General features: G+C 48.3%; 1 protein-coding gene across 1 annotated transcript in view; it reads right to left on the bottom strand.

Moving 5' to 3' along the window:
- Nucleotides 1-10,142, bottom strand: part of Afap1l1 (actin filament associated protein 1 like 1) — a 70,497-nt gene extending 60,355 nt beyond the window's left edge. The window contains exon 1 of the mRNA XM_070036361.1: nucleotides 10,068-10,142. Within this exon, the coding sequence (XP_069892462.1) occupies nucleotides 10,068-10,083 (16 nt within the window). The 5' untranslated portion in view covers nucleotides 10,084-10,142. The remainder of the gene's footprint in view (nucleotides 1-10,067) is intronic.
- Nucleotides 10,143-18,668: the final 8,526 nt, after the last annotated feature.

Raw genomic sequence — 18,668 nt, 5'->3', positions numbered from 1 at the left:
TAGTCTTAAGACAACATGATTCTTAGGTACACAGAAGGCATACTTCTCAAAGTCCAGCAGAAGCCGGATACTGGTGGTTCACACCTATAATCCTAGCTACTCAGGAGGCTGAGATCTGAAGATTGAGGTCCCAAACCAATCCAGGCAGGAAAATCCCTAAGACTCTTATGTCCAATTAACCAGCCAAAAGCCAGAAGTAGAAGTGTGGCTCATGTAATACACCATTAGCCTTGAATGAAAAAGCTAAGGGAGAGTATGAGGTCATGAGTTTCAGCTTCAGTACTAGCACAAAAATAAAGTTCTGCCAGGAACCAGTGGCTCATACCTGAAAACCTAGTACTCAGGAGGCTAAGATCTTAGGATCATGGCTCAAAGCCAGCAGTGGCAGGAAAGCCTGCAAGATTCTTATCTTCAATGAACTACCACCCCCCTCAAAAAGAGCCAGAAGTGGAACTCAAGTGTTAGAGTGCTAGATATGAGCAAAAAGGCAAGGGACAGGCCCAGGACAGGCATTAACTAGATAAATAACTAATAAAGCTCTGACTGAGGAGAAGGCTGAGGGAAACTACAAGTGGGGATGTGACAGGAAGTTTCCACAGGAGATGATGTCCAGCTGGTCTCTTACAAGAAGAGGAATAGCATGGTCATTCTTCTGTATCTTGGTATTTGCACCTGTCCCTTGGAGAGAATGTCTCTATGGCCATTGCTGGGTAAGAGAAGCCACAGAAAGAAACATGGCTGACAAAGTCTCCAGATAAAAGACTTTAGTGGTTGATCCTCAGTGTGAGGAATCCTCCCCACCCCCTTTACATGGAGCCCCTCGGTCCTATAGCAACACCTAATGAATGACTGCCAAGCATGAGCATGCGTGATTACCAAGGGCAGACAGAAACGGCCCAGCCTTGGCACTAGCTCTCCACCCGGGAGTAGGAAAATGCTTCTCAGAGTTAAAGGCTGATGTAAATGTAGACGTTCCTATTACAGGTCTGTGGCAATGTGTGTCGACCTCTAGGCCTAATTCCCTTCTAGCACTGTGTGCTGCAATTCTGGAGGCCAGAGTTTACAAAATCTGAGAGTTCACAGCAAAGGTCGTGGTGGGGGGTATGAAGGAGAAGCTTCAGATAAATGAGATGTGTTCATTTCTGGAGCTCTATTTGTACAGATAGTTTTTGTGGGGGGTGTTGAATAGAAGGAATTAAATACATTATGGGTATGGTAAAAAGAATGACTTCTTAAAGTTAAAATGGGATAATTCAAGCCAGATGCCTATGGCTCACACCCATAATCACAGGTACTCAGGAGGCTGAGATCTGAGGATCATGGTTCAAAATGAGCCTGGCAGGAAAAGTCTATGAGACTCCTATCTCTGATACCCCCCCCCCCCCCCCCCCGCACCACACACACACAACATTGGAAGTGAAGCTGTGGCTCAAGTGGTAGAACCCTCACCTTGAGCAAAAGGAGCTCAGGTGTAGCACCAAGGCCCTGAGTTTTAGCCCCAGGCCCCCCCCCCACACACACATACACACACACACACACTTCAAACTTTCAGAAGACTCTTCTGGAAAATAAGATAATGCTAGGCAACAGGGGATCCCGGAAGGTGCCAGAGAAGAGTCAAAGTTCAAGGCAAAGGCAACGTGTCAGGGGAGTGGACGTCACTCCATGAGGTCAGCAGCTACCTGAGGGCTTTGCGGAAGTGTAGGCTGCCAGCCAAGCCCCATTTCAGACCCTCAAATTACATCTCCGGGGGCGTTTTTGGTGGGCTCCACTGGGTATGATCAGATAGAAGATCAGCTGGATTCTAGAACTACTGCTTTAGATAAGTAGGGAGTGGTCCTCCAGGCCGGCTGGAGAAGGCCAGAGTAGAAACAGGAAGCTTCTGGAGGAGGCGACAGGATGTAGGAGAAGAAGCCACCCGAGGTCCACTTCCCAATGGTAGTCAACAGGATTTGGGATTTGATTGTATCAAGGCTGAGACACAGGAAATGATGGATCACCACAGAGGACATTTCTGTCTCTACAATGAGAGACTCTTGACAAGGAGAATCCTGGCACTGAAAGTGGCTGTCTCCAGCCACTTTGTATTGTGTATTCTCACTTTCATTTGTTCAATCATCATTTCAACAGACTTTTACTGAATATCTGCTATGGGGCAGTACTAGGTGCTGGGGAAAGGCCTACAATGTAAGAAAGGGCTGCGGTCACGGGAGGCAGTCACACCATGTGAACTGGAAATTTAAGATGGCAGCTCTGAGCATCTCCAGCAGGAAGGGGGAGCCAGGGAAGTTGGTAAACATTGCCCTGAGGAAACTGTCTGAGCAGACTGCTATGATGAAGGGTGAAGGCACACAGCAATACTGGAGTCTGGAAGATGCAAGGTAGCTTGCCACAGCAAGAGATGGGCCAGGACCCATTGTGAGCAGGTAAGGGAGCAGCCTGGCGGCCACCACAAGAGCCATCGCTTGAATCCTACAAACCATGAGAAACTGCTAAATGGATTGGCTTGATCAAGTTGATAGTTTTAAATAATTGTTCTTGACTAGATTCTCTTCTCTCCAAATTCCATCCTCAAGCCAGATGGACAGATGGTCCACAGATGCCATTAAAAGCTGGCATTAAAAGCTGATACAGCTGGGTGCTTGGTAGCTCCCCTCTGTAATTCTAACTACTCAGGAGGCTGAAATCTGAGGGTTGTGGTTCAAAGTAAGCCCTGGCAGAAAAAGCCCCAATTAATCTTTAGAAAGTTGGAACTGGACATGTGGTTCATATGGCAGCTTTGATGAATAAAGCTCAGCAAGGGTGCAAGGTTCTGAGTTCAAGTCCCAGTATCAGTGCGTGCACACGCACAGAACTGTGATATAGTATGCATCTAACTAACAGGAGAAATACTTCAGATTGAAGTATACATGCCTACAAATCCTGCTCTCTACACATGCAAAAAGGCTATGTCTGTAGAAGCCTCTAGTATATTAGATAACAGCAGACCTTACCTACATATTCATGTGATTCCCAAAAGAGCTGTGTGTGGTTTCTCAGATCCATGGCTGCTAAGCCTCTGCCTCCCACTCTATTGTAACAGTTTGAATTGCTTTCCCCCACTGCAGCCTACACAGCCTCCCATCAACCTCTGGTTAATTGTCTTCTCCAAAGTCTTTTCCCTCTCCTTCAAGCCTGCTGGTTTGAGAGTAAATCTCATGTCCCTCCTTCAGACTGCGTCTTGCTCACCAACACCCTCATTTCCACTAACAGCTGCTCACGTGATTGTGTTGTAAACAGAACGAGAGCAACAGGAAAGCTCATCTGTGGTGAGGAGGAATAAGGTGAGTTCAGAAATGGGTCACTGAGAAGTGGAGGTGAGGGGCTGGGAAGGTGGCTCAGTGGTAGAGTGCTTGCCTTGCATGCCTGAGGCCCTGGGTTCGATTCCTCAGCACCACATTAAGCAAAAAGAAAAAAGCCGGAAGTGGCGCTGTGGCTCAAGTGGTAGAGCGCTAGCCTTGAGCTGAAGAGCTGAGGGACAGGGCCCAGGCCCAGAGTTCAGGCCCCACGACCGGACCCCAAAAAAAAAAAAAAAAAAAAAGAAGTGGAGGTGACCTGTGAATGGAAATGTACCAGGCTGGGGGGTGATGGAGGAATGGAACCCAACTACGGCTGGTGGTGGACTTCTGAGAGTCTGTCCCCCCGTCCACTCCCAGTGAGGCTCTGTTCTCTACAGGAATGAGGACAGAGTGGGGACAAGTGCCATCATCTAAGAGGACAGAAGCAGCAGCAGCAGCATACAGTTAGAAGACAGAGCCAGAAGACAGAATGAGCATAGACAGGAAGACAGAGCAAATGGGAGGAGAGGGAGGTAACAATTAGATAAGCATCTACTATGGGTAAGGATCAGTCAAAGATTGTCACAAACCAGCCTCCCAATTAGCCTCCTTTTTCATGGTTTACAAACCAGTAGGGTGACTTGGGGACCCAGCTTGCCCTAGCAAGAGATGCCAACAGGCTATGAGCAGCTCTGGCTGTAGGCAGGAGTGGGGGAGAGGGGTAAAGCTTCTGAGAGGAGTGGAGAGCTGTGATTTTACCTAGACTTACTCCATTCCAAATCCTTTGTAAACCCGGCATAACTCAGAAGAGAGCTGGGAGCGGGGTCAGCAGAGCTACAGAGAAGAGACGTAAGTCCTGGCAAAAGATGAAATCTTTTGTCTAGTGAAGAGGAGGCCATTCGAGAAGGCTGTCGACAGAGGAAGGGAGGCTGGAAGGGAGGTTCCAGGAGGTGAAAGGAGGGTTTGGGAAAGGGCTGCAGGCTACTCTTGGTGGCAATGTTGGAGAAGTTTTACAGGGAAGGAAGGAGGAAATGCTTAAGGGTAGTCTGTGTGAATGTTTCTTTGAACTCAAAGTCTCCTGCTTGCTAGGCAGGCACTTTAGCCTTAGTCCTTCTTTGATTTAAGTTATTTATTTTTTTACTCAGGTAGGGTCTCATGATTTGTTGAGAATGACTTCAGAGTGAAATCCTCCTATCTACAGCTGTCCGTGTAGCTGGGATCATAGACATGTTCTACCAGGCTCAGCTTGTTTGTTGAAATGAGGTCTAATTTTTTGCCCAGGCTGATCTGGAACCACCAACCTCTGGATTGCCACCTCCTGAGTATCAGGGATTAAAACTGTGAACTACCACTCACCCAGCTGTTTTTGTTTTTGTTTTTCTTCCCCTTTTTAAGAATGGGGTAGAGCTGGGAGCCCCACCTCCTATAATCCTAGGATTATAGGATTATGCCTATAATCCTAGCTACTCCGGAGGCTGAGATGTGAGGATCAGAGTTTGAAGCCAGCCTGGGCAGAAAAGTCCATGAGACTCTTATCTCCAACTAACCATCAGAAAACTGGAAGTGGCTCAAAGTAGCAGAGTGCTAGCCTTGTGTGAAAGAGCACAGGGACAGCGCCCAAGCCCTAAATTCAAGCCCCATGCCCAACAATAACAACAAAAAAGAATGAGATGGGTATGAGAAGTTCATGGTATTCAAACCTAAAATTGTTGTTCTGGACCAAAGACAAAAATGGAGCAATAAGAGGCTCTTAGAAAAGGATGGGTAGGGAGGAACTTACTTGGCAAGTTGCTCACCCATGTGAAAGTGATGGGTTTGGGGGGAGGAAGGGGAAGTTGAAACTGATATTTGAGGGAGTAGCAGAAAAAAAACCTCGATGGAAATGGAGAAGCTGAAAGTCATGGGGTGAGTGGAGACAGGATAGAAGCAGGATCTAATGACCAGCAGAACCTCTACAGGGAGCACTATAAGGATGTGGCCAACATCCAACCTCCAGCCTTCACTGGCTGCCTTCTCCCCTGACAGTCCCGATGAATATCCTGAAGTTCAGAGAAGCAAAGTGACCTGCTGCTCACCAGCATACAGCCAGAAAGTTGTTTTCAACACCCAATTCCTTTCTCTTCTTCCTGAACCACTGAGCTCTGCTGAGTACCCACCTGGTAATGGCCTCCCCAATGTATTAGTATAGCCTAGAGTTATCACAGATCCCTCTGTAGGTATGTGTAATTATACAGGAAAAAAATATTCCAGGCCAGGTACCAGTGGCTCACACCTGTAATCCTAGCTACTCAGGAGGCTGAGATCTGGGGATCACAGTTCAAAGCCAGCCTGGGCAGGAAAGCCTGTGAGCCTCTTATATCTCCAATTAACCACCAGATAAGTGGAAGTGGCACTGTGGCTCAAAGTGGTAGAGCACTAGCCTTGAGCGAAAAAGCTCAGGGACAGTGCCCAGACCCTGAGTTCAAGTCCCATGATGACAAAAACAAAATCCCAAACAACTCAGTGCGAAAAGAAAGATTACTTCCTGGAAAGACTCAGGATGGAAAAGATCATTACAATATGGATAAGTGTTCCTTTGCAAAGAAGTGTAAAGCCTACTTGGGAATCCATAGCCATACAGGTAGGAGTCCATAGGAGCTTGGCACAGGCTGAGTTTGGATCCCAGTGCTCCAACTAAATACGGGAAGACATGGACTTCTTTAGAGACCTCAGCAAGTCCAACAAAAACAGTCTGAGTGAATTCTTCATCATCTCTGGAATAACAGTAACCTCATTCAGTGAAAACCATAACATTTTACTACTCTTCTTAAAGAGATGATGGTTCAAGAAGTCTGAGAAGTTCATAAAAGCAACACAGGAATGATGTAACTGTAGTAGGTATGAGTAGACAGAATAAGAGAAAATGGATGCGCTGGCAAATACACCAATGGTTAATCAGCTACAAATGCCAGTGATCAGAGAGGGATTCTAAGGGCTGAGCAGGAAGGAACTTGGAGACACGGGCTGTCATTTTCCCAGTCATTACACTGTACCAAAGCTGTCTAGCTCAGTACTTGGCACAGAGCAGTGGCTCAAACCATATAAAGGGAGCAAAGACATTGTACAAAGCATGTATGCTGTTTCACACACAAGAAGACTGTAATCACTACAGTGAGCCTTCACAGAGTGGATCAAGTGTGCTAAGCATTGTTTCCATACACTTAAAATTTACAACCTCAAGAATCAGTGTCCTAGTTATTAAGGAGTCTGAGATATTGGGAGGTTTGAGGTACTGCAAGGATTGTACTTTGGGGCTGGCCTGAGCAGCAAAGTTTGCCAGACTCCATCACCAAAATAACTTAAAGCAACAACAATCAGAGTTGGTAGAGTGGCACATTGGTAGTATGTCAACTTTGAAAAAGCAAGGCCCTGAGTTCAACCCCCCAGTACTGCCAACAAACAAAACAAAACACATACAACTATTATAATCTCAAGAAATAAATATTTTTGTTTTCCATGCTTTATGTTCACCTGAGGATAGGCAGGAGAAGGTGGTGTCTGTGTAGTCATTGGTTTACTAGTGTGTTAATCTCACCAATAGCTGATTTTCTCTGAAGGACTGTCATGTGTCAGGAAATCCTGCCGGAAGGAATTTTATTATGAGTGGTTTCTGTTGGTAACTGCATCACTGGAGTTCTGCTTTACTCAGGGGAAGACATTTCCTGTGAGAAAAGAAATCCTGCTTCCCAGGTTTGTTTCCATTCTCTCGTCACTTGACTTTGACGTGAGCTTTTATGCTCTCATTGTGCAGAACATCTGGACAGTGGAGCTGAGGAGCACCCCAGTCTACGGTTGAAAGATGTGGCATCTCAGCCTGTCACGGGGTTTGGGCAGACTACTTGCTGTCACAGAGATGGTCGGTAGCAAGCTTCATTCATATCAGGGCCTAGGTGTGTAGACAGAGTGGGTAGAATTCCCAAGTCTGTCTTAAATCATTGTCAATGACTCAGGTGAGCTGTTTTGAACTGACTTGTACCCTTTCCCCGGTTCATAAGTTGAGGCTCTAACCCCCACGTGACTGTGTTTAGAGGCAAAACCTTTAAGAGGAAATCAGGCAAAATGAGGTCATAACACTAGGGCTTTGCATCAGGTAGGACTGCTCTTGTAAGAAGAGGAAGATAGCTGAGTGCCTGTGGAGCCTGTAATCCTAGCTATTCAAGAGGCCGAGATCTGAGGATGGAGGTTCAAAGCCAGGGCAGACAAATCTGAGAGTCTGTTATCTCCAACTAAACAGCAAAAATGCCAAAAGTGGAGGTGTGGCTCAAGTGGTAGAGTGCCAGCCTTCAGAAAAAAGGTAAGGAAGAGAGGATAAGATCCTGAGTTCAAGCCCCAATCCTCCCCCCCACCCCCACTGTCCCCCCAAGGAGGCAGTATGTAGACACAGCAAGAAGGTGACCTGGGTAGCTCCTTGACCTTAGATTTCCAGCATCCAGAACTGTGAGAACATAATGTGTAGCTTAAGTAACTGGGTCTATGGATGAAAGTCAAGTTCACTAACACACTGGCCAGCCCTGCTTTCCTGTGAGGTGGGGTTGATGACCATGTCCACTCACAACCTGTCCTCTGTCCTCTGCGATGTTTGGAGAGAGACCATGTGAAGAGCTGAGCACTGAGCCTGGTACCCAGTACAGGCTTGATTTCAGTTGCTATTAGCGTTAATATTGAAGTTTGTTTCCTTCCTAGGACTCTGGCAGGATAGCCCATATCTCCAACGTGATAGGAATGAGGTTAAAAACAAGATGTGTACGTCTGCTTTTTCTGATGATAGAAGAATGCACACATATTGGGGAAAGGAGCACAAAAGGAAGATCTGCTCGCATAATATCCAAAGTCTTATGGTTTGTCTTACACACACACACACACACACACACACACACGGATCTTGCATTCTAATTCATCTTGTGGTCACATTTGCTTTCATTCATAGTGAGTGCAATGAGTGGACTGAGTGGGAAACCAAGATCTAGACAAACTGGGCTAGTGTGATCAGCCACACAACACAGCCATTTTACTTGAGGAAGTCCCCCAGATCAGTTCTGAGGTGAGGATTTAGCAGGATTCTTTTTCTAACTGACATTACCAGTAAGCAATTTGGTGTGCACCTTCGCATGTGTTACCTCAGTCTTTAAGCCACTTGAGCAAACTCCTTCCAAGTGTCAGGACAGTTGGAAGGGCCACTCCCTGCCTCTCTGAGGTCACTTTTTTGAGCAGGGGAAGGAGACAATGCCGGAGAGCAAACAGCACAGTGGAACAGTGCTGAGAGGGAGGTGGAAAGTTAGATACCCAGACCTCTCTGCAGGCTGCCTGCCTCTGTGCCCTGTTGGGCATGGAACGTTTAACCCTTACTGAATTATTGCCTCCCTCGTCTATTTCCTGCAAGGGCCTCTGGATAGATTTTTGTACAGTCACCAGAGGCTGGTATTTGACAGCTTGGGGGTGCTCCTGGCTTTAGCTGTAGTGGGAGGCGGGGAAGCTGGGCTGAGGGGCTGAGAGGCCTACCTTCCTCGGCCTGTTTTCCCTCCCAGGTGCGGGCTGTGCTCTGGTCCGGACGCCAGTCCTTAGCTGAGAACTTACCTTACAGACCTCAGTTCTCACAGAACCAAATGGAACAGCCTCCCCCAGCGCCTGTCAGCCCCAATAATGCCCCTAAAGAGAAGGTGGGTGCTGTGTTTTGTGCTGTAAAGGGGTGGGGGACCCCCACTGCGCACTGGCTGTTCCCCGAGCTCCTGCCCAGCTCCTGTTTGGTGCGGACAGATGGGGGGGGCGGGAAGAGAGGGGGAGGAAGTTTCCTCTAATGACGCCAACAACAAGGATCACGGCCCTTCCCAGGATGGCACACCTGCCCCGTTCCCCAGCTGGCTCTCTCTCACCTGGGCTCTCTCAGGATCCCCGAGTCCTGAGCCAGGACCTGGACGTTTCAACCTTGGACGCCGGCCACTTAATTCAGACACTCTCCCCACCCACCCAATCCCGGCTGCGCTGCCACCGCCGCCTTCCGAATCGGACTGATTGATTGGTGGATTGAATGAATGATTTCTGCCAGTCCTGGGGCTTGAACTCAGGGCCTTGTCACCGTCCCTGAGCCTCTGGGTGTTCAAGGCTAGCGCTCTACCACTAGAGCCACAGCGCCACTTCCGGCCTTTTCTGTGTCTGTGGTGCTGAGGAATCGAACCCAGGGCTTCACGCATTCTAGGCGAGCACTCTACCACGGAGCCACCTTCCCAGCCCTCGGTTAATTTCCAGTCCCTTCCACGCTCACCAAGCCCGGCCTGCACTCGCGCGCGTCCCCAGCCCCGCCCCGCCGCGCCCGGGCGGCCGCACACTGGGCTCCGGGCCCCGCTGGGCGCGCGGCGGGGCGCTCTCACCCGGCATCGGGGCGCCCACACGGGACCCGGGGTTCGTGCTTCCCGACGCGCAGGGCCCGGGCGCTCACCGTCCTCGCGAATCCGGCCGTGGATCTTTTCTGAAGTTAGGGTTTGGAGACTGGGAGACTCCCGCGCGGGGGCCGCCGCCACGCCAGACCTCGAGGGGCGACACGCACCGGCCGCTCCCGCCGCGGGCGGCACCTGCGCCCCCGACCCGCGCCCGTGCCCGCGCGCTCCAGCCCCGGCCCCGCCGCCCTACGTCCGTCCCCGGCTTGGATCGCCCGGGTGTTCCTTCCCCGCCCGCCCCGGTAGCAGCAATTAGTGCGGACGCCGCGGCTCCTCTTACCCCGGCCTCGGTCCATGGCGCCGGCCGGTGTCCCGGGCGCGCGGCGGCCGGGCGCAGCGGCTCCGCGTCGGCTGGAGGTGGCGGGCGCGCTGCGCGCTCGGCGGGGCCCCGAGCGCCCGGCGAGTCCCCGCCCCCGGACAGGACGCCCGGCCCGGCCCCTGCGCCGCCCCCGGAACAGGCCCGGGGCACGCCTCGCCCCCCGGGCCGCGGCCGGCCGGACTCGCGGCCCCGCACACGCCCCGGCCCCGCCCAGCTCCCGAGGCCTCCCGCCGCGCCCCGCACCGGGCCGCCGCGCGCGCCCTTCCAGGGGTGGAGGCGCCCACCCCGGCGGCGTTTCCCTGCCCTCGGTGGGAAGGGGGCCGCCTGTCCGCTCGCCCCAGCTCCAATTCTCACCAGTGAGAACCTGTATTTTCTTCAAGGGAATCCAGACTCAAACTCGCTTCCTTTGAAGCTGCCCAACTTTGGGGTCAATCTTCTCCACTCTACAAGGGTTTCCTTAACACGTTCCAGAGCTGCCTTGGGGACCCGGGGCTGGGATGGCTCAGTGTCAATAATGGTCTGGAAGAGGCCCAGGCAGCCATAACAACGAAGATTCTCAGAAAGAAAACCATCTAGGAAAAAGGAAATAGGACAGCTAAAGAGAAACATCACCACCATCATCATCATCATCATCATCATCATCATTATTTTATTAAAAAGTCAGAGATTGGGCCACTTCTGACTTGTTCCTTGTGTAGTCAAATGTTAAGAAAGTAAAAAACGGAGTGACAAAATTGTGGAAATGAACAGTTTTGGCATGCAAATGCAGTGTAATGTCAGCATACCCCTCTCACAATAATTATAGAACATAGACAGCGATCCAGCAATGGGAATTAAGCTTCAAGTTGTATGAAAAGTGTCAACCCTTGTAACTTCCTGTTCTTGCCTAACTGAAAATAAGCTTAACTCATAGAAAACACCAAATGCTTGAATTTAACTTCCTATCACAAGGTGAAATCCAGGCCCACTTGTCCTCCTGGATAGCTAAGGTGAACCAAATGAGGTTTTTCACGTGTGTGTGTGTGTGTATGTGTGTGTGTGTACTAGGGCTTGAACTGGGCCTGGGCGCTGGTGCCTTAGCTTTTTTTGCTCAAGGTTAGCGCTCTACCAATTGAGTTACAACAACTCCTCCTCCTCCTCCTCCTCTTCCTCCTTCTCTTTCTCCTCCTTTGTCTCTGTCCCTCTCTCTGTCTCTGTCTCTTCCCCCCCCTCTTTCTTTTTTTCATGCTTAATTGGGGATAAGGGTTTCATGGACTAGTTTGTGCCCAGGCTCACTTTGAACTGCAACCCTCATATCTCAGCCACCTGAATAGCTGGGATTAGAGGCATGAGCCAGAGCCTAGCAGTTTTTCCGTTTTGAGTGGATGGACCCCTAGTTTACTTAGAAACACTTTGTGCAAAAGCATAGAGTAAAAGAATGGGTGGGGGGAGGATCCTATATTCATTGCTTTAACTAGCAGGTTGAAGTGAACACTGCCTTTGCAAAATCCCAGAGGTTTGTTTATGGTGTTTGTCTCTGAGGCCTCTAGGGGCAGTGACCCAGTTAAAGAAGCAATGAGTAGCTGTAATCTTAGCTACTCAGGAGGTTGAGATCTGAGGTTCCCAGTTCAAAACCAGCCCAGGCATGAAGTCTATGAGACTTATTTCCAGTAAACCACCAGAAAAGTCAAAGTGGCATTGTGGTTCAAAGTGGCAGAGCACTAATCTTGAGCAGAAAAGGCTTAGGGACAGCACCAGGCTCTGAGTGCAAGCCCTAAGACCAACCAACCAAACAAAACAAAACAAGACAAAACAAAACAGCAATAAGTGGGGTTAGAGTCTGAAACATTGTAGATGAGCTCTTAGTGAACTACTCAGGAGGGACCCTTATAACTTTCAGTCTGTCTGCTTGCTCTTCTCTGTTATGAGAAAACTCACACTGCCCTCACAGAACTTTTGGCAGGCCAAATGAAATGATGATACAAACCCACTTTAGAACCATAAATAGCTATAAAAATGGGAGCCATTATTATTTTCCAAGTTCTTCTTTGTTAATGCCCACTTTTTCAAGTTGAAAAGGCCATTTTAAAGTCTAAAATAGCTAACCAGCCATTAATGTACAAATGAATTAAATTCCCAAAGTCCAGTGTTTGAACTCTGAACCACTTGAAAATCATTAAATTCTGAGGCTAGCCTGTTCTTTCAAAAACATTTTATTTAAAATATTCTTCTTTTTCGGTTTTGCAGTTCTGGAGTTCAAACTTAGGGACTCATACATGGCAGGCAAGAGCTCTAATACTGAGTGACATCTCTCTCCCCTGTCCCCGCCTTTTTAAGGCCAGTACTGGGGTTTGAACTCAGGGCCTCACACTCTTGCTTGGCTTTTTGCTCAAGGGTGGTATTCTACCATTTCAGCCACATCTCCACTTCTTGCCTTTTGTTGGGTAATTGGAGATAAGAGTCTCAGGACTTTTTATGCCTAGCCTGACTTTGAGTAGCAATCCTCAGCTCTTAGTCTCCGAAGTACCTCAGGTTACATTCCCTCAAAACCCTCCCTCCCATCACTTTTTTTTTTGAGACAGGTTCTCATTGGGGATCTTCCTGCCTGTACCTCCTTAGTGCTGAGATTACAGGTGTGTACCACAATACTTGGCAGTGGAATACTTTTTAAATCACAGCACAGAAACAGTCTAGTTGCAGAAACAGATGGAGGCTTTTCTAGAGGTTTTTCAGAGAAACTTTCAGGAATTTGGAGGTTTATTTGGAGTCAAAAGACCCAAAAAGGGCTGGGAAGGTGGCTCAGTGGTAGAGTGCTTGCCTTGCATGCATGAGGTCCTGGGTTCGATTCCTCAGCACCAGATAAGCAAAAAGAAAAAAAGCCGGAAGTGGTGCTGTGGCTAAAGTGGTAGAGCGCTAGGCTTGAGCTGAAGAGCTGAGGGACAGCGCCCAGGCCCAGAGTTCAGGCCCCATGACCGGACCCCCCAAAAAAAAACCCCAAAAAGGATTCACATGTATTTGTGGAGTGACTTGTGCAGTAGAATTAACTGAATTATTGTGTAGAAAAAAATATAAAAATGGGATAGAACACAATGTATGTGTATCTCTAAGAATTAAAAAAGTTCTTGGGAAGCTTCAGTGGTTCTGGTTTAGATGATTATTCATAATTGTCCCTAGGTGGCAATGTTGACTAAGTTGGTTACAGCTTGGTTGCTGTCAGGGTAACTGAATGATAACAGTGAAGGGGTATTGTGGGTAAGCATACAGGAACAGCTGTGTGTGTGTGTGTGTGTGTGTGTGTGTGTGTGTGTGTGTGTGTGTGTGTGTGTGTGTGTGTGTACATGTTTTCCTCCTATGCCTTTCCTTTAATGAGGACCTATATAAATCTAACTATCCCCACTCTATCAGTGATAGTGAGTACAGACTGTTCTGTTTGGAGAACAGATGTTAAGTAGGAACAATCTCCATCCTCAAGAGGTTGACAATCTGTTAGAGGACATGGATAACCTGCAGAACAAGTTTTAACACAGATCACCAGGTAGAAAGTGCCAGGGGAGAGATCAAGAGCTCTTTGAGTCTATCAAGAGAAAGCAAGAAGTTCTTACTGATCATGGAGATGATAATAGATGACAGACCTTTGGTGAGGTGTCAGCAGGGCTGCAGAGGATTGGAGCTTGCAGAGGGAGATAGCATTACGGTCATACCAGAGACAGCCAAGACATAGAGATAGAAACCGGCAGGGTGAGTCTACAGAACAGTTTGGGTTGGCTGGACCATGGGCTATCAGGTGCTAAGCACAGATAGGGAAGGGACTTTGTTGATGCCTGGATTTTTTTTCTCTTTCTACTTCTTTAATTGTTTCTCTGGCAAGCACATTCTCAATCTTCCTCATATCTTTCTTTTCCTTTCCTCCTCATCCTCGTCCTTGTCCTCCTCCTGCTCTTCCTCCTCCTCCTCTTCCTCTTCTTCCTCAGTTTTCTAAGTTTTCCTTGTACTTGTCTAAAGAACTATACGGAGAGGCCCAGTTCTGTAAAAAGATATCAAATTCAGTCTCTGTGAACAATACTAGGAAGAAATCTTTCAACTCCCTCCTGCTCCCAGTCTTATAAAAACAAATGATCCTTCCGGTCTCATTCTGAGCTTATCAGGTAGAACTAGAAAAGCCTGGGAAAGAAAAGTTGGGAGGCAAAGGGCTCTTTGTCCCAGAAAAACCTCCACTTTCTAACCTGTCACAGTGTGTCCAGGGTCTGGCTCTGCCGTGACTATGATCATGGTAGAAATGATCATGCCATGATCCCAATCATACAATGGCTCATCCCTTAGAAAACATTGTGTGGCTTGCCTCTGCCCTTGGTGGTGGGGAGCTCAAGTCCCATGGCATTTGAGAGGATCCTCTTTGCAGAACTATTGTCATCTCAGGACGTACTGGGAAGTTCAGCCCTCTCAGGGGGCTCCCATGGGGTGCAGCAATTGACACCATTGTCAGGCAGATCTCAGTTTTTAAACACCAGGGTCTATTTCCTATTTCCTTCCTCCTTCCTGGATCCAGATCCCTGTGTGTGTATGTGGCTACTGTGTCTTATTCACTCTAGATCCACATAGCCCCATCCAGACCTCTGCTCCCAGGACATGGAAATCAGTATTTGTGAAGCAAGTCAGCCAGTAAAAGCTTCAGGACCTGGGGGGCCTGCCATCATTGTCACCTGATGCCTGTATCACTGAGGCTGGTTCACCCTCCCCCATCTTCTTATTTACAGAGCCATATTGTGGCGAGGTGTTCTGTAGAAGTGCCACATGCTGCCAGCCTGGTGTGTGCTGCGGTGGCCAGCAGCCTCTTCTCCATCAGGGCCTCTCTCCCATGTTCCCTTGTGAAGAGAGCCCCACAGCCCTTTTCATGGTGTCTGCCTGATGCTGGCTTCTGGATAAAAACCTCTCTTGTTCCACTCAGCACAATGTCACCATTATAGCCCCAGTCTAGGGAAATGACACATGCTACTGGGCTGCCCTGCTTCCCCCTACCTCCCCCCAAAGCAGATAGAGATCTGTGCAGTGATTACTGGCAGGAGGGATGGATGAGCACTCCTCCCTCCCTAGCCCCTTCAGCCCTCTCCTAGGGCTCCAGCCTGCCCCCTGCCTGTGGGGTCCTGGCCAAGGAAAGAGCACCTGGCTATATCCTGAAGGTTGGATGGGAGATGTGTGTGACACAGACCTGGGCAATGCTGGGCAGTGACAAATCAGAGCCCTGCAGCTGCATCTGGAGGTATGGTAGCCAGTCAGCGAGGGCCTGGAGTAGCGAGAACTTTACATATTTTTCAGGAGAACAAAACACCCTAGAAATCCAGAGATTGATATAAATGATCTTCCTCCTCCTCCTCTTCCTCTTCCTCCTCCTCTTCTTTCTCCTCCTCCTCTTCTTTTTTCTCCTCCTCCTCCTCTTCTTCCTCCTCCTCCTCTTCCTCCTTCTCTTCCTCCTCCTTTTCCTCCTCCTCTTCTTTCTCCTCCTCCTCCTCTTCTTCCTCCTCCTTCTCTTCCTCCTTCTCTTCCTCCTCCTCTTCCTCCTCCTCTTCTTTCTCCTGCTCCTTCTCCTCCTCCTTCTCTTCCTCCTTCTCCTCCTCTTTTTCTTCCTCATCCCCCTCCTTTTCCTTCTTTTTTAAATTTAGAAATGTTGGTAACTACTACTGTTTTTGAACCTCATGAGAAACAAATATATCACTTCTGTTAGCTGCATCTGGCTACAGCACACACCCCATTTCACATAGAACTTTCTGTGCAGAGGGTCTGAGGTGAGTGCCCAGCCCTCACAGTGCCATGTGGCTGACGACTTTGCCCCAGGCCAAAGGCAGATTGCAAGTTCCAAAACCAGAAGGCAGAAAAACCTTCAGCTGAGAGGCACCCAAGACACTAGCCATTCTGGTCTCTTCATTTGTCAGATGAAGAAATTGAGGCAAAAAAGATGGGGAGAGAGCATGCCTGAAATCACACAAGGCAAATACTTGTGTGGAGCATTACTTTGAAGACAAATGCTTTTTTATTTTTCTTTCTTTTTTCTTTTTTTTTTTTGGTTGTGGGGCTTGAACTCTGGGCCTGGGCGCTGTCCCTCAGCTCTTCAGTTCAAGGCAAGCACTCTACCACTTTAGCCACAGCGCCACTTCCGGTTTTCTGGTGGTTTATTGGAGATAGGAGTCTCATGGTCTTTCCTGCCTGGGCTGGCTTTGAACCGCGATCCTCCGATCTCAGCCTCCTGAGTAGCTAGGATTACAGGCATGAGCCACCCGTGTCCGGCTGAAGACAAATGCTTTGGCATGAGGCAGACCTGGTTTTGAAAACCAGAACTGCCTCTGCATAGCCAAGAGCATGACCTTGAACCTCTCATTGAAAGCTTGGGGCTACCAATGTATGAGGGCTATAAGGCTTAACTGTGGTACTGCTTGGTGCTACACCCAAATAGGTAAGCCTCCTCCACAGGCCACTTGGTATTTAGGGAGGTCATTGTGCAGTGGCCAAGTACAGCCCTGAGTTCAAGTTCAGGTTCTTGCCATATGTAGCTGGATCAATTACTCATGAAAGGTTAAACTTCCTCAGGTGTAAAATAAGGATGGGAAAGGATCCCAGGGATGAAGAAGATAAGTCAAGTGCCTGGCCCACTGTCAATGCTATTATGCTATGGATGTAGGTTTCCTCTGAAGAACTGCCAGAAGCTTATGGAAATAGTAAGGTCTTGGCCATAAACCCAGGATGCCCCTGCTGTTTTTTAAAAAAAATATAACTCTAACCACTGGCCTAGAAGACTGATTCTACCAGGTCCTTCTTTCTTGGAGAGAACACTGCTGTCCTGAGAGGACCAGCAGACGTCTACCTACAGTCTGTTAAGGAGTGATATTTGTGTGTGTATGTATATATATATATATATATATATATATATATATATATATCTCCATATATATGTTTATATACATATATATGGATACATATATATATATATATCCATATATATGTATATATATAAACAGATAGTGCTGTTATTTCACCAAAAGGACGAATTGGTTGGGTCTTGGTAGCTCATGCCTGCATTCCTAGCTACTCAGAAGGTTGAGATCTGAGGATCGTGGTTCAAAGCCAGCCTGAGATTCTTATTCCAATCAATCACCAAAAAGTCAGAAGTGGTGTTGTGGCTCAAGTGGTAGAATGCTAGCCTAGAAAGCTCAGAGACAGTGCCCAGGACCTGAGTTCATGCCCCAGGACTGGCACAAAAAAGTAAATTAAAAGGACCCATGACCGGGGTCAGATGGATACTTTGTCCTGATTCAGGAGGATAAGACCGAACACATGAGGTTTTTCCACAGAGAGGGGCTTTAGAAGCTGGAAGCGGTTGGTCCAGGCCCCTAGTGGAACTTTTCAAGGACCAACCCAGACAAACTCTGTCTCCATCAGTGCTGTTAACTCGGCTTCCCGAGTGATTCTCACATGCCATCTCATTCCATGGCGGGCCGTACTATTAGATTGTGAACATAGCAAAAGGACATGAAAGAGAGCCTGCCATCAGTGCTAATTCACTGTGGGAGCCAGTGTATTTGTCACAAGTCCCTTGGTGGCAAATGACAGAATGACAAACCAAAAGTTTAAACCAAAAAGGTGAACTGATCTACTCAGAGGGAAACTTGGACCTAGTGGGTGAAGCTTAGATCTTCACAAGCTATCTTATCCATCTCCCAACTCTTCCCTCCTCTGTTTAACTTTCTTCTAGGTGGTCTCTCCCTGTCTGTGGCAAAAGGCCAGGAAGCTCCAGGCCTGAGCTGCCCTGATAGCTGGAGATTCCAAGGGTTAGAAAGACATGCCTCTCTCCCTGCTGTTCTCAAAATGGCCTGCGGAGGGCACTCCAAGGCCGAGGAAACCACATGATCTGAGCACATGGGAAATGCTGAGCTGCCAAATGCAGCCAGGTACCACACTGGAGCATGCCATTCCATCCTTTCCACTCTGTCAGGTAAGTGCTGCAATTTATTTGTGCTTGCGAGTCTTATTTCGCCTGATGTATTAGTTTGCTAGGGCTGCCATGCAGACTAAATACTATAGGCTGTGGAACTTGAACAACAAGAATATCTTTTCTTGCAGCCCTGGAGGTTGGAAGTCCAGGACCTAGGTGCCAGTGGGATTAGTTCTCTGGGAGGTGCTCCTCAGGTTGTAGATGGTCACCCTTGATGCACTTGCCCCCTCTCTTGTCTCCAGGTGTCTCAGTCTCCTCTCACAAGAACGCCAGTAAAGTGCCTATTCCTCATGCATATTCCTCTAGCTATTCAGAAGGCTGAGATCTGAGAATTTCAGTTCAAAACTAACCTGGGCAGGAAAGTCTGTGAGACTCTTATCTCCAGTTAACCATCAAAACATCCAGAAGTGGAGCTGTGGCTCAAGTGGTAGAGCATTAGCCTTGAGCAAAAAAAGCTCAGGGACAGTTCCCAAGCCCTGAGTTCAATACCCACTCCCCCCCCCCCCCAAAAAAAAGAACACTAGTGAAATTGGATCAAGGCCCACCCTAAGAGTCTCATTTTAATTTAATTACCTCCTTAAAAAGCCCTGTCCCCAAATATA

Source organism: Dipodomys merriami, unplaced genomic scaffold, assembly GCF_024711535.1.
Source record: "Dipodomys merriami isolate MVZ:Mamm:240054 unplaced genomic scaffold, mDipMer1.0.p SCAF_27, whole genome shotgun sequence".
In the NCBI taxonomy this organism is placed as follows: Eukaryota; Metazoa; Chordata; class Mammalia; order Rodentia; family Heteromyidae; genus Dipodomys; species Dipodomys merriami.
Note: the sequence above shows the minus strand (reverse complement) of the source record. Positions and strands in the feature narration are given on the sequence as shown.